This window comes from Equus przewalskii, chromosome 8 (genome assembly GCF_037783145.1).
Source record: "Equus przewalskii isolate Varuska chromosome 8, EquPr2, whole genome shotgun sequence".
In the NCBI taxonomy this organism is placed as follows: Eukaryota; Metazoa; Chordata; class Mammalia; order Perissodactyla; family Equidae; genus Equus; species Equus przewalskii.
The window spans coordinates 74976827-75004481 of NC_091838.1; the positions used below are offsets into that span (position 1 = coordinate 74976827).

Below are 27655 nucleotides of genomic sequence, written 5' to 3' on the forward strand. Positions count from 1 at the left end.
TTTGTCAATGGTTCCTCTTTACCCACAGAATAAAGCCCAACTCCTTAGCCTGGAATTTAACCCTCTCCATCCAGCCCCTGCTTCTGTGCTCAGTCTTCTCTCTTGCAGAATATCCCTTTCCACCCTAAGCTGGATCCTTACCAAACTACTCACCATTCTTCAAATTGTATCAGGGTCTCCCAGAGCTCCATGCCTGTTCTCTCTCTCCAGAAGCCCCCTTTCCTACTTCTATTTTAACTAACATCCTAACACCTCTCATGACTCAGATCAGGCATCCTCATCTCTAGGAAGCTTGTTTTTACCTGCCTTCCAAGCAAAATAGGCCAACGCTCCTTTTCCCTCCCTTGCACTCTATTCAGACGTCTACCGCGGCACCTGCATGGCTTCATTACTTTTGTTTGTTTTCATGTCAGTTATCCCTGCCCCTCATCAGCCTTTGTGTTCCCACAGTCAGGAGCAGCAATGGGCTCCTTATAAATGATTGTTGAATGAACAAATGAATGAGTGAATAATTAATGACTGGATTGGACTTCAGATTCTTTTATGTGCTATCTTCTACTTACCGAACTAAGTTTTCCTTGTACAGAACACTAGTCTGGGATGGGCTCAGAGTTATGTTGCCATCTTTGTCAAAGAGGAAACTGTCTTCTGTCCAAACGTAGTAGCCGTTGGTGAGCAGTCTGGGACTTCGGCGGCAGCTAAAGTGGGAGCCTGTCAGGGGATCTATGGAGCAGCATTCAAAGGAACTGTCACCATCCAGGAAATCACAGGAAAGACTACAGAGGGAATAAGGAAAGTCCTTTAAATCTCTATGCTGTCCACTCAGTCACACAAAAATCACATTTCTAATCACCGTGAAGGAAAGCACCTCTTTGCAGTCATGGCTACCAGTTACTTCTGCAACTCTAAGAATGTCACTCTTAATCATCTGGGCTTCGTCTCCTTAGCTGACTGCATTGAACTGTATGCTATGTAGTGCTGCTTTCTGTTTGAAACACTTCAATGAAACAGTATGGCTCGTCAGTTTCTTCACCCTATGATGCACCTACACCCTTGACATTAGCCCATTTTCTTGGATGGAAAAAATTGCAAAATAGGCTATTTGGGATGTCAGGAGCTCGTAGTTTCTCCATTCCCCCTTACCTTGAACAGCCTTCCAATGGCTATGTCCTTACTCTTGTCACTGTAATAGGTAAGTTATAACTATGCAGCTGCCAGACACATATGAGTTATAGGGGGAGCATGCCATCAGAAAGCAAACATGCAAACATGGCAAACATACCTTTGCCAGTTTCCCTCTAGGTCAGCCGCACAAGTGACAGCTCAGTTACCTTCTCTGGTTTAGTATCCAGGCAAGTGTCCTACTGGATAAATCTGTTTGTGTCTTAGGTTTGAAAAACGACCACATGCCTGTATGATTGTAAGGCCAGCTCACACCTTATAATCTACTGAATTTCTGATAAATGTCTTAGTTTAAAAGCCTGTTCACAATTAATACATGTATTAAAGTTAGTAAATTATTATTTTAAATATAGATATCACTTATTGAAATCTTACTATGGGCCTGGCCCATACTTCACGCTTTATCTACTTTTCACAAACCTCCCTAAAAGCTAAGTATTATTATCCTCATTGTACAGCAGGAAAAAAAATGAGACAGAACGGCAAATAACTTGGATATTTTACATAGCTAGTAAATGGCACAGCTAGGGTTTGAACCCTGGTCCATATGCCTCTAAAGCATGTGTTCTTGCCACATGACCTGCTTGCTCATCCTTGGCTGGTTCATTTGCTAGTAGCAGAGGCCTAGAATTTACAAAAAGGGTCAGGTTCTAATACCAACGCATGGTCCCTTTGTACCATTGGCACATTTCAGAAAATGTTAGAGGAAAGATCAACTGATGCTCGTGTAAGGAATAAAAGACAGGCGGAAAGAAGAAAAAGGAAGGGAGGAAAAGAAAAAAGTCTTCATTGCAGAACTTGAACAAAGTGGTAGACTCTCCATGTGGAGCAGGAAATTTGGCTAGCTTGTGCATTGGTATAGAATCTCGTTGCCCTTGTAAAGTGTGATAGAAAAGCATATTTATGAGAACTCCAATTTGAGAAACAGTAGCCATACATCAGTATTCAGTAGTTTCTCCACTCACCGAACAAATAATTTGCATCCACCCTTCCCCCTCAAAAATTCCATGATTGGGTTAGGCAAGTTTTCATTTTGTATGTGCATGGGACTGAAAAGATAAACACATACAAAAACTGGATAATAGCTAAAACTAATATTTTTAAACCGAGAATACAACAAAATAAGGCATGCAGGAAGAGAATTTGGTTGATCATTCTCGAGAAAAGTCCCATGGGATACCTTCGGAAAATGCATGTGGGAGACGGCTTTTCAGCATGTTCTTTCTTGGATCCAGAAGAACCTGCATAAGCAAATGAGAGAGAAGTACAAATTTATCACATCTCACCAACATGCATGATTGCCAACAGGAAAGCTGGTAGAGAAGGTGTGAATAGTTGGTGTCCCAGCCTCGGCAGAGACGCCAACTGGTACAGCCACCCAATGAATCAGTACTAACGCAACTTGTCACCAGGCCTCTACAGAAAGCAAGAATTAACCTAGGGGCTTCTATCTTCTGCTTCTTATCTCACTCATCACTCCTGTGGAGGTGCCTGAGTGCAAGATGAGGCGATAATAAATCATTAACCTCAAACTGACTTGTGAAAAGGCTGAAGAAAACACCTTGTGTGAAGCTGTAGAAAACCAAAATCAATTACCCAACGTGCTGGTTATTTTAGCTTGCCCAGTAATTTGAGGAATTCAGTCATCTGCCTGGACTCTCTTTCAGTCGTGCATTTTAAACTACTTCTATTGTAAAAGTAATGAGCAAAAAGACGTTAGCGGAGGAAAAAAATAAGGTTTTGCCTTGTTTTATGGAAATGATTTCCTAATGTATGAAGCCTGAGAGCATTCTTAATTTAAAAAAAGCATGCATTCATTCATTCCAGTTTAACTGAAGGTATGGCAACAGATTTCAATTGGGAGAAGTCGCTCTTGATTAATATTCTAAGCTTTAAAGCAGAATTCTATATTGTAGAGTAATGGTGTGAATTCTTCTAACAGACAGGCTCAGTGAAACTTCACTCCATTACTGACAATTAATATCTAAGACAAAGAAAGGAATTTATACTTGCAGATTGGGCTGGTTGATTTGTAAAGAGAAAATTGTAGGTGTGTGAGGGAGGGTTAGAAGCAGAGTGTGGGGAGAAAATGATAAGAGGAAGGAAGAGACTTGAAACCACTACCGTTTTAGCAACGCCCTTATTTTCTGCAAGCAGCTATCAAAATCATTCAGTATTTTTTTTATAGACAAACAGTTTTGCATCTTAATAGTGCTGATAAACGATCTCCTTTCACATTGATGCATAGGCATCTAAAAAAAAAGTGGTGATTTTTTTTTCTACTAAAAGGAAAAATACCACATTTCTATCAAGGAAAGAAATGAAGTCAAAATCATTGCCAAAGTGAGCACTGGCATTTAAGAAGCAGAAGCTCCTGACAGATGGTTAATGGTATGAGTATCAGCAAAATCAAAGCAAGGAAATTGCTAAAAGCAGTCTAATCGTTTGAAAGATAATTGCGTAGAGCGGTTCTCTTACATTTGCTTGCGACTGGTGTCGACATCAGTTGAGAAATTTGGTACATCTTGGGAAGGCTGCTTGTTCAAACTTCACAGATTTTCTGCAAAAGACGTTTTAAAAAGGTGGATTGCATGTTAAAAATAGAAAAATGATGCCAAAACAGATGGCATCTACTAATTGCACTAGTCAGATTTGTTTACTGAAACAATACAGAGAAAGAAGATTGAAAGCAGGAGACCGGATTGAAGAACCACTGAGGTTGTGTCTGCCTCTCTGATTTTATACTACATTTTCTGTTGTCTTCCTCAGTGCACCTAAACCATCTTTTTTCTGTAAATAGGAGCAAGATTTTATTTGGGCAAGCTAGACTGATGAAGGTTGACTTGTAACTAAAATAAAACAATGAAAATGAATTATTTGATTAAGAAATTGGAAAAAAGATTTGTTCTAGAACCCTCTAAATTAGGATGTTTGTATTTTCATCAGCCAGCACACATCAACCTTATCAAGTTTCAAACAATGCTTGGGGATTGGTGTCTGTCTTTTACTCAACACCAGAAACCATTGACAGGCAGGCAGAGAGAAGGCCAGTGATCTTTTGTAGTTGATATCAGCCTGGACATTCCTAAGCAGCATCAGCAAGATTGCACTAAAAATAGTACACCACTGGGCAGATTTCAAAACTCAGTTCTCATGAACATATAATTTACTTTCTCAAGTACAAATTAAACATATATCCAAGTGTGTAAATTATGTAAACTTTGATCACTTCCACTCATCACAGAGATCTACCTTCTGTTGACTATTTAACTTTGTATATATCACTGCTCTAATAGCTTTACAAGGTAGAACTAAATTCTTTTCTGATTCGTCACCTCCATCCACATTTTTAAAATCCATAACTAGTAACGGGTTGTGTTTGTAGTTGCCATACATTAAATCAATAATTTAATTCTACAGCTCCAAATTGATTCTTTCAATAAAGCATGTACAAAACTTGCTAGAAAATATAGATCCTGGCTTTTAGAGACCTTTAGAGAAGTCAAGTGAACTTTCTGGCATTCCTTGGAAAATCTCTAAATCAAAGCACACATTCATAGATTTCATTGGTTTGGAATAAAAAACAATATTGTTTGCACTATAATATAACAGTATGTCACTTGTTCTTTTGATTTTTTATCAATACAATATGAACATACAATATGAAATTAACCTATGTTAGTTTTTCCCAAGCATTAAGTTTAATTTTAGGCCAATAGTCCTGAGGCAAAAGCGAGCTCTTATTACTGTATCTTACAAATGCTTGCAGCAGACCACAGGCAGTATACTAACCGGCTAGTACTAGTAACACAGAAAAGGACTTTAGTTACAGCTCTAAACTTTTCAAGAAACACATCCCATCTACTAGTTCCATCAAAGCAAGACATCTGTTCTGAAAAATAATTTGCTCATACATGTTCCTTCCAAAGGGAGCTCCCAGTCTCTTTTCCAGTTGATAAATGACAAAATAATTACTGAACTACCGAGCTTCCTGTGGTTGACAGTCAGCGGAGAAATCCAGGACTTAGCAGTTCTTCAGCTCAAAGTAACGTCAGAGCGTCAAAAGGCGCAGAAGTCTCTCAATAAAGGGGAATCCCATCTTCGTCTCCTTCTAATAGACGGCTGCACATATGGCCATGTGCAAGTGTTTACAGAGAAGTTCTGTCTGCAGCGGCCTCTTGTTCTTTTGGCTGTCTCTAGAATAGAAGAGCACGTACTTCTTGGGAAAGTCAGCCGTACAACTGCTCTTGTTTTCTTTCAAAATCAGCTTGCGGAACCTGAGGCTGAGAGGCAGAATGAGGTCACACTTCCTGTTGGGCTCACATCAGTGGTGGTATTCACGCTGAGGCGCATGGTGAGGACTCAAGATTGTCTCACCAGCAGCGGGGGATGTGCTGCCCATGAGTCAGGCCAGCTGGCTACATCATGGTCACTGGAAGGATGCTTTTCTGAGCTAACTTGTCACCCCTAGCTGCGAGAACACAAGAAAAACTTTCAGAGATGCAACACTTCTTGGTTATCATCGTCTGGCCATTTTCAGTATGAGTAGTGCTTTGTCCAAATCAATTAAATTTATTGGGGATAATGCACTGATGCTCTTGAATTCAGAATATGATGAAATACAAGGAGCTGGATCTTCTGAAAATGTCTGCAGGGGCAACATGTTGATCCACCGAAGTCTGGGCTTTACAAGAAACTCTGTGGGTGGCATTTCACATTTTATATTTATATTTTAGTAGAGATCAAAGAACTTGATGCTGTTGATGGCTCCCTACAACTCTCTGGTATTGTAAGTGATAAAAGAAATACACATTCCAGCAACAGAAGCACATTGTGTTGTGGAAAGCGTGTGGGTTTTGGAGTCACATGGACTGAGATTCAAACCCTGCCATACTGACTGTATGTCTTCAGATTTATGACTTAACCTCTTTGAGTTGCAATTTTATCAATTATAAATGTAATAGTATATATTTCACAGGATGACCTGGAGAATTAAATGAGATAAAAGAAATGAGAAATAAGTGAGTCCTCAGCTCAGATGTGCAAGATGTATTCCTTATCTGTTTTCTGTATATCAACTTCTCTTCTGAGGCCCCAGTTGGTCAAGCTGGCAGAAAAGTTAATCTCATTCTTTTTTGGGGTTCCCTGTCCCCCCTAGGTTAGGCCACTGGCAGGATCTTCTGTAGGACATGCTCCGTGCAGCAGAAGTTATTAGGAGGAGAGACCATATAGTCTGTGGTAGGCAGCTTTCAAAGATGGCCCTCAAGGATCCTTGCGTAATCCCTTCCCCTTCAGTGTGGGCTGAAGCTAGTAATTTGCTTCTCCTGAATAGAATAAGACAAAAGGGATGGGTTGTCACTACCATGATTAGATTGCAAAAGACTATGGCTTCTGCCTGGCTGAACTCTGTACTATCTTCTTGGCTTACACACTTTCATGAGGCAAGTGGCCATATTGGAGAAGCACCCATGGCAAGGATCTGAGCTCTTCTCAAATCCCAGTGAAGAAGTGAGGCCCTCAGTCCAACAGCCAGGAATGCAGCCAACAGTGTGTGAGTGAGCCTGGAAATGGATCCTTCTCCAGTTGAGCCTTCAGATGACTTCATCCCCAGCTAACACTTTGATTGCAGCCTGTGAAGCACCCAGAAGCAGAGGAGCCAGTGTAGCACTGCTCAGATTCCTGAGCCACAGAAACCGGGTGATAATAAAAGGTGTTTTAAGGCACCAAATTTGGGGGTAACTTTTTACACAGCAATAGATAACTAATACATAGTCTTAACAAATGTTGCTTTCTGAGCCATCCATTATTCTAGTTTACTTGGTCAGTGTCTCTCTGTTGCTATTACATCATCCTTAGAATACAGGCACATTTATTCAAGGCTGAGTCTGGTCACTCTGCCCAGGTTTACCAGGTAGCTATTCTGCTCTAGAGCTGTTCCGGGAGTCTGGTACCCCCTTTCCTGTAATTCATAGCTCTCTTTCTTCTCCTTCTCTTCCTATTTCTCCTGTTCTTCCTGTTCCTCATCCAACTCGTTCCAGCCTTGGTTAATGTCTTCTAGAGTAGGAGGGAAAAAGTTCAAAGTCCTTTCGACTTGTTCAAGACTCTCTGCTCTCCCTGTGTGCACTAGTGCCCTTTCCCAAAAGGTTGACATCAAAAAGACTTTGCTCTGTTCCTTTACAGATCGGGCACATGTTAGGATCTCATTAATGATCATAATAATTGCTAACATTATGGAGACCTTACTATGTGCCAGGCAGTGTTCTAAGCCCTTTACATATACTAGCACATGTAATCCTCATAGAGACCCCACAAGAGAGGCTCTGTTATCATCATTTTACAGGTGAGAAAACTGAGGCACAGAGGGTTAAATACCTTGCAGAAAGTCACATAGCCAGTAAATGGTGAGCTGCTGGAGCTGGCATTCAAACCCTGACAGGTTGGCTTCTGAGCTTGTGTTCTTAACTTACAAGTGATAATGATCACATCAAACATGTTTGAGTATTTCCTATGAACCAGGCACTATGCAAAACACTGTACATACTCCATCTTGTTTGAACCTCACACAGCCCTAGAAAATAAGTACGATTATTATCCACATGCAGGACGGAGGTTTAGAGAGTTTACAGGTCTCCCAACATTGCCAAATGCCGGAGCCGGAATTCCAACCCTGCAGCTTCCCCTTGCTCTCCTCTCTTTAGTTCCACTCGTCTCCTTGCTGTTCCTTAAGCATCAGACCTGTGCCTACTCCAGGATCTTTGCCTCACTCTTTTCTCTCTGCCCCGAATATGCCCCCAGTAGTCACAGGGCTTTCTTCCTCCCCTCCCTTAGCTCTTTATTCAACTGCCTTGGTCACTAACTCAATTGCCCTCCACACCCGCTCCCTGTTCTTTCCCTGCTTTATTCCCCTTAGCACTTTTCGCTATGTAACATACCTTCAACTTATTTTTTGTAATGCTAAATATATTCCTCAGCTACAATATAAGCTTTGTGGAGGCAGAGAATTTTGTCATTTTTATATCTATAGCTCCAGTATTAAGAATAGTGCCTGCCATATAACAGGTTATCAATAAATATTTGTAGAATCAATGAATAACTGAATTAAAATCTAGGGAGAACTGACTTCAGAACCTCTATTCTTCATGGTATAAATTAGCATTTCTCAAAGTACATTCCACAGGATGCTCAGTTCTAAGTTATTAACAGAAGTTATGCGGGTGAAAGGAGAAAAGGGTGAGTAGTTAATTTAAGCCTGCTCTCGCCACTTCTATTTAACATAGAAGTGGAAGTCCTAGCTAGAGCAGTTAGGCAAGAAAAAGAAATAAAAGGTATCCAAATAAGAAAGGAAGAAGTAAAGTTATCCCTGTTTGCAGATGGCACGATCTTATACGCAGAAAACTCGAAAGATGCCTCAAAACCCCCACAGACTGTTAGAACTAACAAATGAATTCAGTAAAGTTGCAAGATGCAAAATTAACATACAAAAATCAGTTGTTTCCATATGTTAACAACAAACTATCTGAAAAAGAAAATAAGAAAACAATCCCATTTTACTTTATACAATAGCATCAAAAAGAACAAAATACTTAGAAATAAACTCAACCAAGGAAGTGAAAGATTTGTACACAGAAAACTATAAAACATTGATTAAAGAAATTAAAGCAGACACAAATAAATGAAAAGACATCTTGTGTTCATAGATTGGAAAAATCAATATTGTTAAAATGTCCATACTACTGAAAGCAATTTATAGATTCAGTGCAATTCCTCTCAAAATCTCAATGGCATTTTTTACAGAAATAGAAAAAAACAATACTAAAATTCGTATGAAACCACAAAGACTCCTAATAGCCAGAGCAATTTTAAGCAAGAAGGAAAAAGCTGGAGCTATCACCCTTCCTGATTTCAAAATATATTACAAAGCTACAATAATCAAAACAGTATGATACTGTCACAAAAACAGACATATCGACTAATGAAACAGATAGAGAGCCCAGAAATAAACCCACTCATACACAGTCAGCTGATCTTTGACAAGGGTGTCAAGAATACACAATGAGGCAAGGATAGTCTCTTCAAAAAATGGTGTTGGAAAAGCTTGTTATCCACATGCAAAATAATGAAATTGGACCCTTATCATACACAAAAATCATACACATCGTACACAAAAATCAACTCAAAATGGATTGAAGACCTAAACTTAACACCTGAAACTGTAAAACTCCTAGAAAAAAAATCAGACAAAATCTTCCCAACATTGATCTTGGCAATGATTTCTTGAATATAACACCAAAAGCACAGGCAACAAAGGCAAAAATAGACAAGTGGGACTACCTCAAACTAAAAAGCTCCTGCACAGCAAAGGAAACAATCAGCAAAATGAAAAGACAACCTACTGAATGGGAGAAAATATTTACAAACCATAGACCTGATAAAGGGTTAATATCCAAAATATATAAGGAACTCCTTTAACTCAACAGCCAAAAAACCACAAACAACCCAATTAAAAAATGGGCAAAGGACCTGAATAGACCATTTCTCCAAAGAAGGCATACAAATGGCCAACAGGTACATGAAAACGTGCTCAACATCTCTAATCATCAAGGAAATGCAAGTCAAAACCACAATGACACATCACCTCACATCTATTAGAATGGCTATTATCAATAAAACCAAGAAGATAACAAGTGTTGGTGAGAATGTGGAGAGAAGAGAATCCTTGTGCACTGTTGGTGGAATGTAAATTTGTGCAGCTACTACGGAAAACAGTATGGAGATTTTTCAAGAAATTAAAAATAGAACTACCGTGTGATCTAACAATCCCACTTCTGGGTATATATTCAAAGAAATTGAAATCAGGATCTTGAAGAACTATCTGCCCTTCCATATTTATTACAGCATTATTCACAATAGCCAAGACACAGAAGCAACCTAAATGTTCATTGATGGATGGATGAATGGATAACCTACAATGAAATATTATTCAACCTTAAAAAAGAAGGAAACCCTGCCATTTGCAACAAATGGATGAACCTGAGAACATTAAACTAAGTAAAATGAGCCAGACACAGAAGGACAAATATTCCATGGCCCCACTTACATGAGGAATCTAAAAGCATCAAACTCACAAAATCAGAGAGTAGAATGGTGGTTGCCAGGGGCTAGGAGGAGGAGGAAGCAGGAAAGTGTTGGTCAAAGGGTACAAAGTTTCAGTTATGAAAGATAAGCAACTCCTAGAGGTCTACAGTATAGCGTAGTATCGATAGTTAACAACATTGTATTGTATATTTAGAAATTTGCTAGGAGAGTGGATCTTAGGTTAAGTGCCCTTATCCACAAAATGAGAGAGAGAGAGATAGGGCAGGAAGAAACTTTTGGAGGTGATGGATATGTTTACGGCACTGACTGTGGTGATGGTTTCATGGGTGTAGACTTACCTCCAAACTCATCAAATTGTATACATGAAATATGTACAGCTTTTTGTATGGCAATCATACCTCAATAAAGTGACTTTTTTGAAAAGTTTAAGAAAAGTAGGTTTTTAAAATAGAGATGACTCAAACTTTTAAAATGATACTGGGTTTTGTGACTACACACAAGAAAAATGAGCTTACCATTTCTCCAAATCTCTTGCCCTAGAGACCTCTTGGTCATGTAACATCTCCCAAGACTTGTGTTCAACGTGCATGTTTCAAAAACTTGAACGTGCTATGAATCTCCTGAGGATCTTGTAGAAAAGTGTAGGTCTGAGGTAGCGGTAAAGAGTCTGCATTTTTACCCAGTTCCAGGTGAAGACAACGCTGCTGGTCCGCAGGCTGCTCTGTGAGGGGCAGGATGCTTGTGAATACACTTTGGGAAATGCTAATGTAAATTGGTGTACTTGACAAAATAACTTAAAAATGCTATAACCAATAAATAAACATACCTCCATCCTTGCTTAAACCCCTCATGTACTAATGGTCTCCCTTCCTATCTAAGCCTCATCCTCTTCTGGTACCCTGTGTCCCATGGAATGGCATCACCTTCCATCCAATTGCTCACGCTAGAAAACTGGGAATAATCAACAACGTCCCCTGTGTAGCTCTTTAATGTTATATGCTCTCCACCTCCACTGTCACCTCTGGAGCTCCAGCTGCCACCTTCTCTTGCCTGAACTTCTCCATCAACATTCTAACTGTCACTCGGCCTCAATTCAACATATTCTCCAAGTCACAGCCAGAATGATCTTCTCAATATAAATATCTGATCACGTTGCTTGCTTGGCCTCACTCCAATACATTCTCCAAGCCACAGCCAGAATGATCTTCTCGATATAAATATCTGATCACGTTGCTCCTCTGATTAAATCTTTCAGTGCCATGTCCTTGCTCCTCTCTCAGATAAAGTTCAAAATCCTCTCCATGGCCTACAAGGCCCTGTGGGGTCTGGTCCTCCCTATTTTTCAGCCTCATCTTTCCCTCACCACACCCCATCTTTCTTCTGCAATTCGCCTCTACTGGCTTTCTTTCAGCTTCTCTAGCTTGGTCCCACCTCAAGTCCTTTGAACAGGTTGTTTCCTTGACCCCTGGCCATCTCTTTCCCCAGCCTCTGTCTCTCCTCATCTTTTAGGTGCAAATAGCTCTTTTTATGAGCAGCCTTTCTGTTGCTCCCAGATCGGGTTCTAGGTCTCATAGTACTTTTCCTTTGGAGCATACATCACAATTAAAGTTAATGAACCAGGTGTTTATTGATGTTGGTCTCTCCTGCTGTACCGTGAGCTTTGGGAGAATAGGGATCATGCTTTTCCAGTTTGCTATTATGGTTTCTATGCTGAGCATAGAGTCTAGCGCACACTAGGCACTCAATAAAAAATGCATAGGATTTTATACCATCTAAGTCTGGCTTGACTTTTTGCTACAGATAGCACAAAACTTTATCAGAAGGAGATATATGGGCCAAAACATGAAAGGCTAATGATGTGGAAGGATTCAGAGGCTAACCATTGTATCACAGTTATGCTACAGTAAAAATTAAATCTTAGTGGCTTATAGCAATAAACTCTTATTGTCCCTCGTGGTGACTTTGAAACGTGTCAACTTGGCTAAGCTGAACTACATGTCTCAGAATTCCTTTCCTTCGTGTTTCTGGTGAGGATGGGTCACAAGTGCAATTTGTGCAAGATTTGGAAGGTCAGAGTGGAGCAGGAGCCATGGTCATCCTTAGAAGGTCCATATGGGTCGGCCTGTGTTGGAGCTCATGCACATTTTCACAGATCTGCTGGCTCACTGCATGAACTGGGCCCAAAGCTCCTATCCCTAAGGAATTGCTTCCTTCAGCTTCCCAAATCCTGGTCCAGGAATGTGGCTTTGCCCCAAGAATACCAGCTTCTCCTGCAAAGCATCCACAGCAACGAGGCTGGAGGCTTAGAGATGGGAAGAAGCCAACATGGATTTCAGTGATAGATGGAATCATGTTCCAACTGGCTCTTCGTGTATTCCAATTGTCCCCGCTCACCCTCGCTTCATGCCAGTCTTTTGATCCTGACCAACTGTCTTACAAATTCAGGTTCAGCACCCCTGAAACAGCCAAACTGAAGCTCTCTTACCAGTGTCTAGAATTGTATAGTAAGTAAGGTTCAATCTTTACTTTAAAAAGTTGCACATTCTGCATCGTTCCTAGTGGTTCTGCTTCTTTGCTTGAATCTGACCAACATATCTTGTCCTACGTTGGCTGCAAGTTGGCTATAGCTCTGCCATCTGTGCCTTCATTCCCGGAGGCGGATCTGGAGGATCAGCCCCTATGTGGGACATGTTCTTCTTGGTGCAGAGGGAAAAGAACAAGAGAGCTGGCAGAAATACATAATGGCTTTTAAAACTTTTTTCCAGAACTGGAGTCTGAAATTTTTCCTAATATTTCATTGGTCAAAGCAGATTGCATGGCCAAGCTCAACATCAGTAGGATAGGGAAGTATACCTCTCCATGGGAAAGGTCTTGGGACAATGGGTGGGGATCTATAGGAGACGTACATTGAGAAGCAAGGGAATAACTTGAAATGGCTACGTAACTTACTAGAGTCTTCCATCTTGGTCACAAGTATTTACCTCCCTGTCTTACTTTCAAAAATGCTGTATTTATTTCCTCTCCAAAGAAGACATTCAATCATTGTAATAGACTTGAAGTCCAGGATCTCATAATGATCTTTACATTGATGTGGTTCCTCTCAATATGGGACTTCTCAGCCATCTTGCCCCCTATGGCCAACATTCAACACCGGAATTGGGGACAGAATAACTTCTACCAAAACTCGCCCATTTAGAAAGGGGCATAACGGGACACACACACAGGAATGGCTGTTGCATGGAAATCCCAAAACTAAATAATGAGACATTACAAGAGCCATGGCCCCTGTGGATGGGGAATGCCCCTGACAAGGCCTCGATTTTGCTCCCCAGGTGTGGCAACTCAGGCAATTGTTTGTGGCTCTTGCCTCCACCCTCTGGAAAGTAAAAGTCCTTCCTTTTCCATTGCTCTCCTTGGCCACCTCTGAAGATTAGAGGATGTGCCTTCCTTGGGGGCTAAGCAACGTTCTCAGCCTACTTTCTGTTGGTAGAAGTTGGCAAGTGGAGAGGTTCTTTGAAGCCTTGAATTGTCATAATCTCTTTGATACCAAGCTGGCACCTCTTTGGCTGTACATTCGATGAGAAACACAGTCAACAACGTTTTATCGATTTGATTCCAGTCAGGCCCCTGCACCAATATCCATACCTATAATTCTTTTGAGACATACCTATCTTTCTAATTGTTGGCAGCTTGAATTTGTCAGATTACCCATTTCTTAGGTATTTGTCATGTGTCTTATGAATAATTCATGGACACTGGCTTGGAAGAATTTTCAAACTGTTTGGTTTTATGAGAACTTGATTATGTTGGCAATATGAGTTGTGATCAGATCGTAAGATCAGAATGCCACTGGGGGGTTACTTTGCCTGTAGGTAATGTGGGGGTAGGGATGGAGATTTATATATAAATATTTGGAGAATGTGATAATAATTCAGTTGTGAGTGATATACTAAGAAAAGACAAAGAAATCAGAAAAAGGGCAAGCCAGGATAGATTTGGATTTATTTCAACTGGCTCACTTCAGTTCCCTTGTAATGACACTGGAGGATCTCGTGTACAGATAGTGACAGAAGAAGGAAATCTCTAATGATTTCTTCTGATTTTTAGAATCTATAATTTCTACACAGTCAGATTCATTGCAGTACTTTCATTATTTGCCTTTACGTTTAGTTTGCTTATAATTGATGTTCTCAAACTTCCTTTGTAGCCAATGTGTCATTTTAGGATCATACGGTATTTCTTGCAACTAGAATTCCTGTCTCTCAAAAATGCTCTAGATACGTCCTTATTGTCTGCTCAGGGTTCATTCATCTGTGAATTTCAGTGGGAATAATTTTTTTTAAAGAGAGAAAGGCAGAGATGTGGAGAAGATAGACTGAGAAATGGAGGGGGGGGGTGTGGTGCACAGAGGAGGAGAATTGAGAGAGATTAATTAGCCAGTGAAAACTCTATAATAAAATCTTAATAAGAGCTTGCATTCTTGGTGGCAAGAATAGTGTCTTATTCATCTTTGAAATCTCCAGCAGCAAATACAGGGCTTGACACAAAGTAAGTCCTCAGAAAATGTGTGTTTTCATGGAATCATGGGGAATGAAACTGGAACTACCCGAAGGGATAACAATGACTAGATACATGGGTCCCTGTGAAAGGTGAGAAAGGAAAATTAGGAAACACCTGGTATTTGTATATCAAATATGATTTGCAAAACATGTAAGGCTTGTTCTATCTAACTCAATCTTCATTACAACATTGTGAAGCAGATTTGAAATTCCCATTTACATTTGAGGAAAAGAGAATGAGAGAAACGTCTAGTCCCCAGACCGTCTGGTAATAGTGTTGAGTCTAACGTACAATACCTGGTCTTATTCCAAATCTCTGGCTCTAATGTGCTTTCTTATTTTAAGTTGCTGTTAAAAAACAATAGCAAGAAGCAAGTTAATGGATTGGTTTCCTCCAAATTTACAGTTTCCTATGATCTTCATGATACTTTTAGTTCTTAAAAAAAAAGAAAAGGAAAGAAAATCAAAGGGTGTTTACACTAATCCTGGTGAAACTGGCTCTGTTTAATGTCTTGCAAAAATACAAAAGAGGAAGTAATCCAATACCTGACCACAGGGTTGTTTTGCCTCAATGTTTTTTACTAAGGCAAAACTGTGGACTGTGGCAATGCTTGTGCTGATAAGCTCTCTACCCCTGCCCAACCGCCTCCCCTCCCCACTATGGTGAACTCTTTCATCTGTCAGGCAACTCCCCTGGAGCTGTTGGTATTTTTTTCTGGTCCTGACCAAGAGGACAGACGCTTAGACAAATTGCAAGTCACCAGTTAGAGTGCATGTTCTGACCCTGCACATCGTGCATGCTGGCACTTATACCGGATCAAAATTATCTGTTTGTAGTGTTGGCCTACTTGATTGCACTGTTAAGTGTCTTGAGATCAGGAATTAAGCTTATTCATCATGATGCTCCTCAGACATAGCACTGTACTTGGCACATGGCAGATGTTCAATAAATACTTACGGGAAAGAAATGGAAGTAGAAGGATATTTCTTATTTCTTAGAGCTTGAATCAAAACTATAAACAACTATAAGGCAATAATAATTTTGGAGTCTGCATAGAACTCTTATTTGAAGCTCAACCATCCTTCAAGGCATCTTTCAAATGCCACTTCCTCTATGCAGGCTTCCTTGATTTGCTGAGTCAGAATGAGCACACTCCTATAGTATCTGTATTTCAAACTGATTAGTATCTAGCTTCATATTATACTTGGTTGTTTCTGTATCCATCTCCCTATAATGGCAAGTCACCTTAGAATTGCATATCTAGTTTTATTTTTCTTTCTGTTCCCTCAGTCTGTATCACACGGTTTCCAGCATTAGGTGGAGCCTGAATGAATGTTTGTTGACTGCTTAAACAGGTAAATTAATGATGAAAAAATGCATGCATGAATGCTGTCTGCCATATTTGAGGATGCCACTAAATTGTTGTTAGCTCCATTCTCAACGAAAATAATTATCACTAATAGGTTAAAAGTGTTCATTATTTGGTGACTGTTAATTTGCATACTTGCCATGATCTGTTGCCTACCCTTTCCTTCCCGAGTTTTAACAACCCCCAGCGTAGCGTTTCTATCTTGTAATGACTGCCTCTAAAAGCAAACACCTAAGGAATTAGGAATGTGAAAGTTAGGTCAATCTTTCACTAGATTTGCCTCTCATTTGGCTTGGTTTTCCAGCTTTGCAAACCAGGAAAAGGATTCTCGGCTTTGTTGAATGGCTGTAAATTGTAATTAGGAGTTAGAATCAGCATAAGCCAGTTGCAATGAATATTAGTTGCTTTTGTTGTCCAGCTTCCAATCTCTTTCTTTCAAGTAATAGCACCCCAATTTTCTTCAAAGGACTCACTCATTTCCGTCTCTCAGTCCATGAGATTTGGGCAGTCTCCACTCCCACCTGCCTAATTGGGGATTGGACCCAGGTCCATGCCAAATCAGTATGTCATTCCCATGGCCACCATGGGAATTTAGGCCAATGACAGAATGACTTCTGGCACTTGTTTTTATGTTCATCAGGATGTTGTAAGGACAAGTCTGAAGCTATTGGAGGTTTGGATGTGGATCCTGAAAAAGCCAACTCACAGGAAGCAGAGGGAAACATGCTATAATTTGATCCCTGAATCAAACTGCCCCAGAAAGCAGACTGATCCCTTGTCCCTTCTTAATTTCACAAATTAATAAATTCCCTTTATGCTTAAGCCCGTTTGCATTGAGTTTTCCATCACATGCAACCAAAAGAATCTTAACGCTCTGCAGGTCTGAAACTTTCATGTACATAAGATCATTTAGGATGACTTTTAAAATGCAGATTTCCAGTCTCCCAACCAAAGATACAGGTTAGGGTCCAGGAACTTGCATTTTAACAAACAGCCCAGATGGGTCTCATGCAGAAGATTGATGGAGCAAAGCTTGAGAAATACCGACATAGTCAATGGAAGTGATAACAGTAAACAACAAAACCAGAGGCAGCGTCAAGTATCAACAGAGGAGGTGAAAGTGAAGAACCCACGCTTTGTCCCAGGATCACAAAGGGGAAAAGCTTCTGAGGAATCAAGTGCACGATGATGGATGGAAACTAGACTTTTGGTGGTGAAGAAGATGCACTATCTACAGAAACTGAAATGTAATGATTTATACCTAAAATTTACGCAATGTGACCTCAACAAAATAATTAAAATTAAAAAAAAGAGTTGATTCTATAGTCAATGCTTTTCCATTTAGGAAATCTTTACCGTATTTTTCTTTATTTCTTCCTGCTCTAGGTATCATGATCAAGATAGCTTTGTCTCAGTTTGTCTGGGACTGCTCAAGAATTCACTTATTTTTCTGGTATAATTATTAATAGTACCTCCTTCCACTCTCAAAAGTATCTAGGCTTGGATGATAAATTTTATGATCACTCCATTGCTTCAGGGGAGTCTGCACAAAAAGGAGTTCTTTGTCAATCAGGACTCTTGATGCATTTCCAAACTTTTGCTGAGCCAAACATATTCTTTCTCTCTTTTGTGACCTTTGCTACCAGATTGATATCTTAAAATCATTATTGCCAAGTCTAAAATTCTTAATCTCAGAAACACAGGTAGCTTCTGATTAGCATTGGAACTTCCAATAAAAATAAATAACTAAAATAAAGTTGTCTAGAATGTCCCATCAACCTTTGGATTGACTCATTCTAAGAAAGCGGTATATAAACCCATAAATCACAAAGGGAAATATATTACAAATGCGAGCAGAATGCTGTGTGGACATATGGGAGAGATGATGTCTCTCTGTCAGGTTCACACATGGCCTAGAAGTCCACCTACTGGAAAGTAATTCTGGAACAATGATCACTTCTGGTCAGTTGATAAAGGGATATGGTGACAGAGAGACTAGACAAGTAAGTTCTTTGGCAGGTGAGGCAAGTGATGTCAGTGCCATTTTCAAAGCTTTTTAAGCACCTGGAATACAGAGATATGCCAAAGGCGTTTATTGAAACAATTTAAGTTTCTGCTAAAGTAGTCTATTTCTTAAAAAAAAAAAACCCAAAACTTTAATTGCTTTGAATTTCTTCCCTGATGCCAGTTATAAATATTAAAGAAAAAACACAAAAAATAGTTTTCTTGTGTTTTATATGTAATCGAGGAATGTCTCATGTTTAGTAGTGACTATCTCTTCCCTCAAGATAGGTAATATATAGTTGTTAAATATTCCAGGAGATATTGTGGTTCTATATTCATATTTTTAATGTTGGAGGAATTTAGTTTAGTGATTTCTGCCTAAGGACTGTTGTTTCAAGATAATTTGCCCACTGCTTGGTTGGTTCCGCTCAAACACAGCTGTAAGTTCTTTCTTTCTATATTTGGAGATGGAGTGACTGATGGCTAACATTAACCATCTGGATGAGGGGTGTGCTGGGTGGGGGAGTGTGGGGGGATGTAGCGATGCATAGCTTGCCTGCATAGCTGGCGAGGCATCTCTAGACTTTTCTATATCTTTTATCGCTGCCCTGATCCTGACCTTTGACTCTACATGGTCAAAAGAGGCAATGATAGCTTGTTTGAGTTTTCTATCAGCTTTATGAGACGTAACACCCTCTTTTTAGTTTTAATATTATGTAACACCCTGTGCACTTTTCGGAAGTTAAATTCATAGATAATATAATCAAGCTACATACATATATTTTTTTAAAAAAATCAATATAATGAGACAATGATAATAGAGGAAGAAACTTTATGGAAATAATTCATAATAAAATAACATTTCAATACACAAGTGTTCAGCCGTGACTCACAAAGAGACATAATGAAGTAGTCAAGTGCTGACATCTAAATTTGGATTTACCCTGAGTGTACCGGCTACAAAGGCAGAGTGGTACAGGTGTGTTCCATCAGTGCCTCAGGTGCTAGAAGTAGCTTTGCCATTGGTGACATGGTTTTCAAAAATGGGATAAACACTTCAGAATGTTCATAAAAAAGGAGAGTCTTCCCTCATATTGCATAGTGGCTTCATTCCTGGAAAACTGAATGTATATTACAACCTTCCCCAAATACTTTGTGCTTATGTGTAAAACTGAGTTCTAGGCTCAGATAATTATAAACAAGTTTTTCACCTGCATAAATGTCTGGAGGAACATTCAAAAGTCATGCATGACCTAGGGCAATTCTCAAAGGTATGGGACTGCACTGTGATTTCAGGATGTCTAGCAGTCCTTGTCCCTCCCTACTAAATTGCACCAGTGCCCTGCCCCAGTCACGTGACAACTAAAAATACACAGACACCCCTATTCCCAAAGCGTCCTCTGGGGGACGGTATTAACTTTATCGAGAATGCTCACCTATACAATCCACTCAAGCCAGGAATAATTGACATAAGACCTTATTTCCATTGTTTTTCTTTCACATGGCATTATTGGAGGGGTCCCTCGTTAAGTCCCAATCAAAATGAATGAATCATCTTTCCAGGGTAGATTGGTGAATTCTCAAAAAACAGTGGAGAGTGGATAGAACCTGTGTTATTCTTTGTGCATATACTTTATTTAAATTACAATCTCAAAATTTCAGTGATGTATGACAATAAATATTTATTTTTTTCTTGCTTACCGGCTTGTGGGTCGGCAGGGGTTCTGCCAGGGTTTGGTTAGTTAGCTCTAGGCTGAAAGTCAGAAATTTGATCTCTGGTTCTGCCACTGCTGCCAGAGAAAATTTTTCTTATTTTGAGCATTACTAGCAGCTTCTGATACACAGTCCTCAGGGAAAGAGTCTAATTAGCAAAGCTGAGAACAGCACTTTAGCTGAAAGGGAGACTGAGAACATGAGTTTCTGATATTTTCATCTTATTTGTGCAAAGTTGACTCTGCCTCCAAGACTCATATAATGGGTGTATCTGTCAGTTTGCATTAGGTTATGCTGTGTAACAAACAACTCCCCCATCTCAATAGCTTAAAACAACAAATATAAATTTTTTTTTTGTACTACTTATCTGTTGTAGATTAGCAGTGGGTTCTGGGTTTATCATAATCTGTCTAGAACCTGGGTTGCTAGAGTAGCCACCATCTCAAAAATTGCTGTTCACTGTTCCAGAGACAGAAAGCTTGGTCAACTGGCTTTTTAAATCACCAGCTGACAATAATAAAGCTCAGGTCCAATTTCATTTTATCAGCCAAAGTGAATCAAATGGCCACACATAATTCTAAGGAAGGTCAAAAGTATAATCCTGCCACGTGTCCAGACAATTCTGAAAATACGTGGTATAGTGCACTAATGACAGCCATGATGGGAAATTTCCCAAACGTCAAAAGGGAGTTCAGATGCTGGGCAACCAAAAAACAAGAAGAAAAATGTCCATTGGAGGGGCTGGCCCCATGGCCGAGTGGTTAAGTTTCCGTGCTTCCCTTTGGCGCCCAGGATTTCGCTTGTTCCGATCCTGGGTGCAGACATGGCACTGCTTGTCAGGCCACGTTGAGGTGGCGTCCCACATGCCACAACGAGAAGGACCTACAACTAAAACATACAACTATGTACTAGGAGGATTTGGGGAGAAAAAGCAGAAAAAATAAAAGGAAGATTGGCAACAGTTGTTAGTTCAGGTGCCAATCTTTAAAAAAGAAAAAATGTCCACTAGAGATTGTCTTATTTACATCTTTTCTATATATTGCCATGCTCAGTCTAACTTGCTATTAGTAACATAGTAAGTGCTAAATGAATGTCCGCTGAAAAAAAGGATCTGAATATGGTTTTTTAAATTACTGAATCTCACTATAATTGAAGCTTAAAGAGAGATACTTTGCTATTTTAACTCCATGTAAAGCACGATAAATATAAGTGTTATTTGTATGCAATGCTGCATTTAGAAAGCTTGAGAGCCAGAGTGGTTTACTGCAAAGAGAGACAAAAAAGATGTTTCATCTCAATATTGCTGTGTTCTCCTGTTGGTTTTCCCCCTATGGTGGAGACATTTTCTCCTGTGCCTAGAACAGATTTGGGGACATGGTAGGTATAGAATAAAAGTAGTTCTGCTATCATTAGCTGTGTAGTCTTGGGGAAGTCACATCAATTTAGCCATAGGTTCCTCAGTCACACAGACACAATGTCTTAGTAATATCCGCCTTTTGTATTGTATGCCTCTCCTAGTCTATGGAGAGCTGTACAACTGTGCGATTGGGGTGGTCATGTGATGTACTTACTGCACAGTGCCTGCCACAGAGTATTCACTCAATAGAGGTTTATTGACTTTACGACAGTAACCCTTTGCTCTATTCTTAATACGGAATGGGGCGGATACCTAAGAAAGCGCGAAATGCATTTACAAAAGTTTGCCCAGTGTGCTGGGGTTGAGGAGTTTTGGGAACTTGGTTCCCATAAAATCAGCAATAACATTCAACCGGCTTGGTCCTCATCTCTAAAAGGTCAAACACCTCCCAACCGCCAATGGGCTCCCAGAGCTCGCGTTCCTTCCTTCGCTAACCACGGCCGCGCCCTCTAGGCGCCTGCCAACTGCCGCAAAGCCCCGCCTCCCAGGGCGGCCCTCCAATCGGCTGCGCGCTCCGGGCCCAACCCTCGCGAGTCACGTGACGCGCCCAGGCCTGCTTCCGGCGCGTCGCGGGCTGCTGACGTCACCGGGGCCCGGCGTCGCGTCAGGGCTGGCCGGTGGCGGCGGTGGCGGCGGCAGCGGAGGAGGCGATGGCAGCGGACACCGAGCGGGCTTGAGAGCTCAGACTTGCTCCCTCCCGCGCGACCTCGGGCCCGACGCGGAGCTGCGGCCCGAGCTCGCTCCGCTCCTGCTCCCTCCCCGGCCGCTGCCTGGGCGGAGGCGGAGGCCCGGGCTGGCCGCCCTGCTCGTGCCCCGGCTCGGCCCCGGACGGCCCGGCTGCTGTGCGGAGAGGAGGCCGAGTCGGTAAGAGGCGGCGGCGGCGGCAGGGCCTGGAGGCCGCCTGGCCCCCGCCTGGCCGCCCGGGACGCCCCCGCGCTGATGTCTCTCTCCGGCCCGCTCCCCTCCCGCGTCCCTCCCCACAACTCGCCGCCCCTATTGTCTGGGCGCCGCCGCTCCCTGTCTTCCTCCCTTCCTTCCCCCCTGCCGAGGGCCGGACGCCTGTCAAACCTGGAGGCTTCTCCGGCTCCCTGCCAGCCCTGTCTGAGCCTTTCCTGTCTGTCTCTTGCCATCCCCCGCCAGCCCCGCGTCGCCCCGTGGCCATTCCCTGCCCGTTGCTTCACTTTCCCGGTGGTGTGTCTCCTTGGCTAATTTTCTCTTCCGTCCCGGCTTTCATCTCCCACACCTTTCACCATCCTTATATATATATTTGCCATTCTTTTTCGCTTTCTTTCCTGTTTTTACTCCTCTCCGTTCTCTCTGCCCCCCGTTCTCTTTTTGCTCCAAGTTTTCCCCTCCCCAGTTGACTGTCTTATTTTGTCTTACTTTTTTTCATTAATTCGAATCCCTCGTCATCCTCCCCTCTCCACCCAAGAAAAAGGGAATCTAGCTTTTTGTGGTTACTCTTCTCGAAGTGTCACTGGGGGATTATAGATCTTTACTGTTACTTCTTATGGGTTCTAAGTTTGATCCTAGGAAATGTTAGTGAACTGCCCCCTTACGAAGTTCTTCTTGCTGTGAAGAACAAAAGAAAAGGTTGATTCGATTTCTACACAAACGTTTAAGTAACTGCCGTGTATGTTGCACACCTCTGTTAAAAATATTCATAGGTTTGCTCTTTTTACACTGAATACCCTCTGGCCAAGCTTCCTGTTAAGTTTTTAATGCACTAATCCTTGCTGTTGCCGTGGCTGGAGGATATTCGCCCCCAACCATGGATATTTGAGTTTGATTTTACATATTTTCCTGGCCGGTATTGGTATTGGTGTTACTTTTTTCCCCTCACCTATCGGATTCTTTCAAAGAGGAAAGGACAGCTGGCTTTTCTGTTTGCTGTTACATTTTGTCCTTTTTGAACTGTGACCAAGCCATTAAAAAAAAATGACACAGTTGTGTGTTTTCTTTTTTAAACTGGGAGGAAGTATAGTCCTATTAGTAATTCTAAATAACAAAAAGGTTTTCAGGATCCCACCTCTCTTCCAGTAACAGCAGGTTTGCACTCCTGATTACCTGTTATATTTTGATTATGCTATTTCAGAATGCATTCAGATTCTCAAGTACTAGTTAGTGCAAAGAGGCTGCGTCAGGTGTGCTGGGTGTCCAGTGAGGCCACAAGGATAGTGAATAGTCCACCTGTCAGTGATCTAGAGAGGAATAGATACTCCTTTGTAGTTTTTTGTTTGAATGTTACAACCACTTTTATTGTCAATGTGGGCACTGTCTTATGTTGAAATATAGTAGAAATAAATTCTCAGAGTTAAATATATCCATATTGTTATTGCTTATTGAATGTGAAGTGTAAGAAAGAAATTTCCTCTGCAACTTTGTATGTTAAAATTACTGACTCATTTGCCAGCAGGGTGTGAGATCATAGGTAATGAAAATCCTAATCACAAGAGGAATTCTTAAAATCTTCCCTGGCAGAGGAGTGTGTCTACTTCATCTTCCATCTTTGTGTGTTTCTTTAGTGTCTTATCTAGTGTTTTGTATTAGAGGCACTCAGTAAATATTTGTTGAAAAATGTCATTAATTTGTTCTCTTAAGAATTTCAATAATCATATTCCCGAACACTCAACTGTCTTGATTTTTCAAAGACTGAGAAATATTTTCAGCCGTTATGGAGAATTTTCTTGGGTATTTTCAAATTAAGATTTAAAGCATTTTAGCCATTAGCAAGTTTTAATGCCCATCTATTCATTCTTTTTAAGTAGTTATCTTTTCTATGTCCTTTTTCTTAATTCATTTTCAAGATTGCCTGCAAGTTGCACAGTACTTTACCTAGAGATACTCGTAATAATCATTCAAATTTCTTTAAAATTTGGCAGTTATTTTAACTTCTCATGTAATGTTTTTAAAATTCTGTTTAATTCCCTGTGCATTTTATGCATCGGAATCTAACTTTTTTTTTTTCTCTTGAGGTAGTGAAAAGAAAATATTGAAGAATAGGATCTCAAGATGAGCAAAAAGCCCCCAAATCGTCCTGGAATCACTTTTGAGATTGGTGCTCGTTTGGAGGCACTGGACTATTTACAAAAATGGTATGGAAAATATGGAACTCTTAACTTAAAGCACATCTGTAGCCTTACCTATGATGGTTAGTTGCTGTTCTCCTGACAATGGCAGAAACATTAATGTAGTCGCATTTTGAATACATGTATACATTGTTTTTAGGTTTCCTGCTGTTCAATAGACTTTGCAGGTTTAGCAGTTTTTTTTTTTAATCGAGGAAGATTGGCCCTTAGCTAACATCTGTTGCCAGTCTTCCTCTTTTTGCTTGAGGAAGATTGTTACTGGCCTAACATCTGTGCCAGTCTTCCTCTGTTTTGTATGTGGGACACCACCACAACATGGCTTGAGAGCACTGTGTAGGTCTGTGCCTGGAATCCGAACCCGTGACATGCCAGCCGCTGAAGCAGAGTGTGCGAAGTTAACCACTACGCCACCAGGCTTGCCCTGTGTAAGTTTAGCATTTTTGTCTCTATATCTCATATTTTATATAATTATTTTCAGTTCTTAAACACCTAAATATTTTCATTTTCATTTTAGGTGTTCGAGAACTGAAAATAAGATACAGAGAGAGTATCAGTACCTGTGTGTACTTAACAGGAGCTTGACTGGTGGTGGGAGGGAGGGGATTAATCCAAACAACCAGCTTCGCAAGTTTTGGATAAAACTTGATATAAGTCTATTTTCTTGGCTTTCAAACTACAGAATATGTTGATGGTTAGTAGTCATTATTCACTAGCCTACCTAAAACCAAAAACCAAGTTTACCTCCTCCTTCCCTAGAGGGCCGTGGCCTAAAGATAGGTTATTACTGTCTCCCGTACTAAATGGGCAGTCATTCCAGACCTTCTCTTATTTCTTCTCCCATTCTGGCCGTCTGTGATAGGTGGTGAATTTAGACACCCCAACATACCCCTTACATAAAGGGGTAAAACCACCTGGAAAGGAGAGAGGGGAAAGCGGCACACAAGGGACACGGGACCACGTAGGAATAATGAGGATTCCCTCTTTCTCCCAGGGAACGCATTCCTTTTCCTATTAGCTGGCCTCTAGTTCTGCTCTCTGGGATGGTGTCTCTTGTTGCCATTCTCAGCCCCTACCCTGAGAGGGGCATTTGAGCGGTTCCTCTCCTGGGGGTGGGGCTGCCTCAGCTCCTCTTGAGGCCTTTTCATTTTGATACAGGGTCTAGGGGTTCGGCAACTCCAGACCTTTTGACATTTTTTCTCATTACAGCTCCCTTAGAAACATAGTGGACATTTTGTAGATTTGCTTTTGGTTGATTTGCTTTAAGTCAGCTTCCTGAGTTGGCAATGGCAGGCAGAGAAATCTTGTCTAGTCATGATATTTGACTTCAGATCAGGCTGGGGTTTTTGTCTCTTAGTGTCTGGCATTAGAACTCTGTGTATGTCCCTCACCTCCAGCTTAATGGGCTCTGTCTTGGGCTCTGCTTGAGACAGTTTGAAACTACAGTGTAAAGCAGGAAGGCACAGTTATTTCCTCTCATGGCTTCAAGCTGCATTTCAGTGGGTAGTTGTTTTTAGGGGATTTAATTGTTACTCTCATCAGGTGGAGAGTGTAACAGTAGTTCTCAGGAGGGGCTTGGGAGCACCTGGGGCCGAGTAGTAGCATCTCTCATAGTCATGAAGCTAAAAATTATCTCCAGATGTTGCCGGATGTTCATGGGGAAGCACTCATGCTCCTGGCTGAGGGTCATTGCATTAGACTGTACTACAAAAGATGCCGCTTTGGTCAGGAATTGCTATCTTTAGTTCTGATTTGACCAAAAGAAGCTTTTCACTCTGAAGGCACACTATTGAATCTCTTTGTAATTGAAGAATACGAGAAATGGTACTTCTTCTTTGATGTTAATATTAATCTTATTTTTTTTCGTTTTTTAAAAGTTACTGGCTTTTTGAATCACTAGTTAATTCATATTATTGTATTTGCGTAGGCTTCTAAACTGACAAAATTGCAATTGAACTAGCTTCCAGTTTGGAGAAGCACATGGTTTATTAGTTCTCTCAGTGGTTTTTAGGGATATTAACATAATCAGCTTTGGTGTCAGTAGGAGATTCACTTTTAGTGGTGAAATGTTTCCTGATTCAACAGCTGTTAAATTGATGATTCAGTAGTTAAAAAGATGGTAAAAAAAAGAACTACTTTCAAAATCAAGCCTGAGTGTGCTTTTAGAGTATTTGGAGTTTCAGAGAACAAATGAAAGTTGTAGCTTAAATTTTTTCATTGTCTGATGCTTCTTAGCAAGAAACTCCTAAGTGCTTGTGCTTAGGTGGGGCGATGATGTGCTGTGTGCTCACTGATGAAGTCTAGATTTAATACTAGTGAGCTCCCTGCTTGCTTGCTTATTTTCTTCTGTTGCATGCATACTGAATGCTTAGTCTGCCACATTTATTCCATTCATTTGGGAAAGTATTGAGTCCCTGTTGGATAGAAATGTCTTTTTAACTGTTACAGGCATTGGATAGGGAGGGACGAGCAGGAATGCAAATACTGCTTGCTGTCTCTGCACTCAGAACATTTACAATAGGCAGTATACCTATTACAAAGGAAATAACTTGCCACAGGTTGATACATTACTTTTTAAAGAGAAGTGCAAAGGGAAATTTGTGATAGTGGAACACCCCAGTTGGCAATTTATCCTGTATGTAAAAGGATTTTCCTATATAAAAAAGGAAAATAATTTTTAGTATATGCCCCAGAAATAAAAGGATATTGCTTCTTGACCCTTTGGTTAAGATCAAGTGTGGAAATAGAAGGATAAGTTCTGAATTTAGAGGGCAGAAATAAACTGAAGCTAAGCTCCCACTTTTAGGTTTGGGTAGATTTGATTTTATAGGAAGACTCAATCTGTTTTTCTTAGGAAAACTACATTATTACTGCTTGAGCAAACCATACCACGTATTCTTTAAAGTTCAGGAAGATATTTCATCCTTAAAAATAGAATACACTCTGCATTTTTAAGTAGTGATTTATTACTTTTTGTTTTCCAAGTAGCTTTCCATCTACATCGGAAAACTCATTGTCGGTTTAACTCTTTACTGATGCTGGTGGATGCAGGCCCGAGAAGCTGTGGAGAGGCCAGCTGTCTTCAGTTCAGCTGTGTCGTTTTTGATCTTTGGCTCTCTTCTAGACTTATAAACCGAACTCTTAGTAGTGTGTATTGCTTTAATTTTTAAAAATTTTGTAGTTTTACTTAACACGTTTTGTTTAGTTTCTTTCTCAATGATCTGTTAA

The 27655-nt window shown here is 40.6% G+C and overlaps 2 protein-coding genes across 46 annotated transcripts in view; one reads left to right on the plus strand and one right to left on the minus strand.

Moving 5' to 3' along the window:
• Positions 1-5607, minus strand: part of TMEM71 (transmembrane protein 71) — a 31838-nt gene extending 26231 nt beyond the window's left edge. For 2 of the 6 annotated variants that reach the window (XM_070632064.1, XM_070632067.1), the window contains exons 1-4: positions 5166-5457; positions 3661-3742; positions 2363-2423; positions 564-776 (exon numbers count right to left, since the gene is read on the minus strand). In XM_070632064.1, the coding sequence (XP_070488165.1) occupies positions 564-776; positions 2363-2423; positions 3661-3706 (320 nt within the window). In that variant the 5' untranslated portion in view covers positions 3707-3742; positions 5166-5457. Of the gene's footprint in view, positions 1-563; positions 777-2362; positions 2424-3660; positions 3743-5096 lie in introns of all 6 variants that reach the window. The other 4 variants (XM_070632065.1, XM_008515522.2, XM_070632066.1 and 1 more) reach the window with 4 other exon arrangements.
• A 16284-nt stretch (positions 5608-21891) lies between these two features.
• Positions 21892-27655, plus strand: part of PHF20L1 (PHD finger protein 20 like 1) — a 69939-nt gene continuing 64175 nt past the window's right edge. For 11 of the 40 annotated variants that reach the window (XM_070632101.1, XM_070632103.1, XM_070632104.1 and 8 more), the window contains exons 1-2: positions 21906-22205; positions 24321-24436. Coding sequence is in view for 23 of the 40 variants with exons in the window: in XM_070632070.1 (XP_070488171.1) it covers positions 24354-24436 (83 nt within the window). In the remaining 17 variants the exon portion in view is untranslated. Of the gene's footprint in view, positions 22206-24316; positions 24437-27655 lie in introns of all 40 variants that reach the window. The other 29 variants (XM_070632071.1, XM_070632074.1, XM_070632077.1 and 26 more) reach the window with 13 other exon arrangements.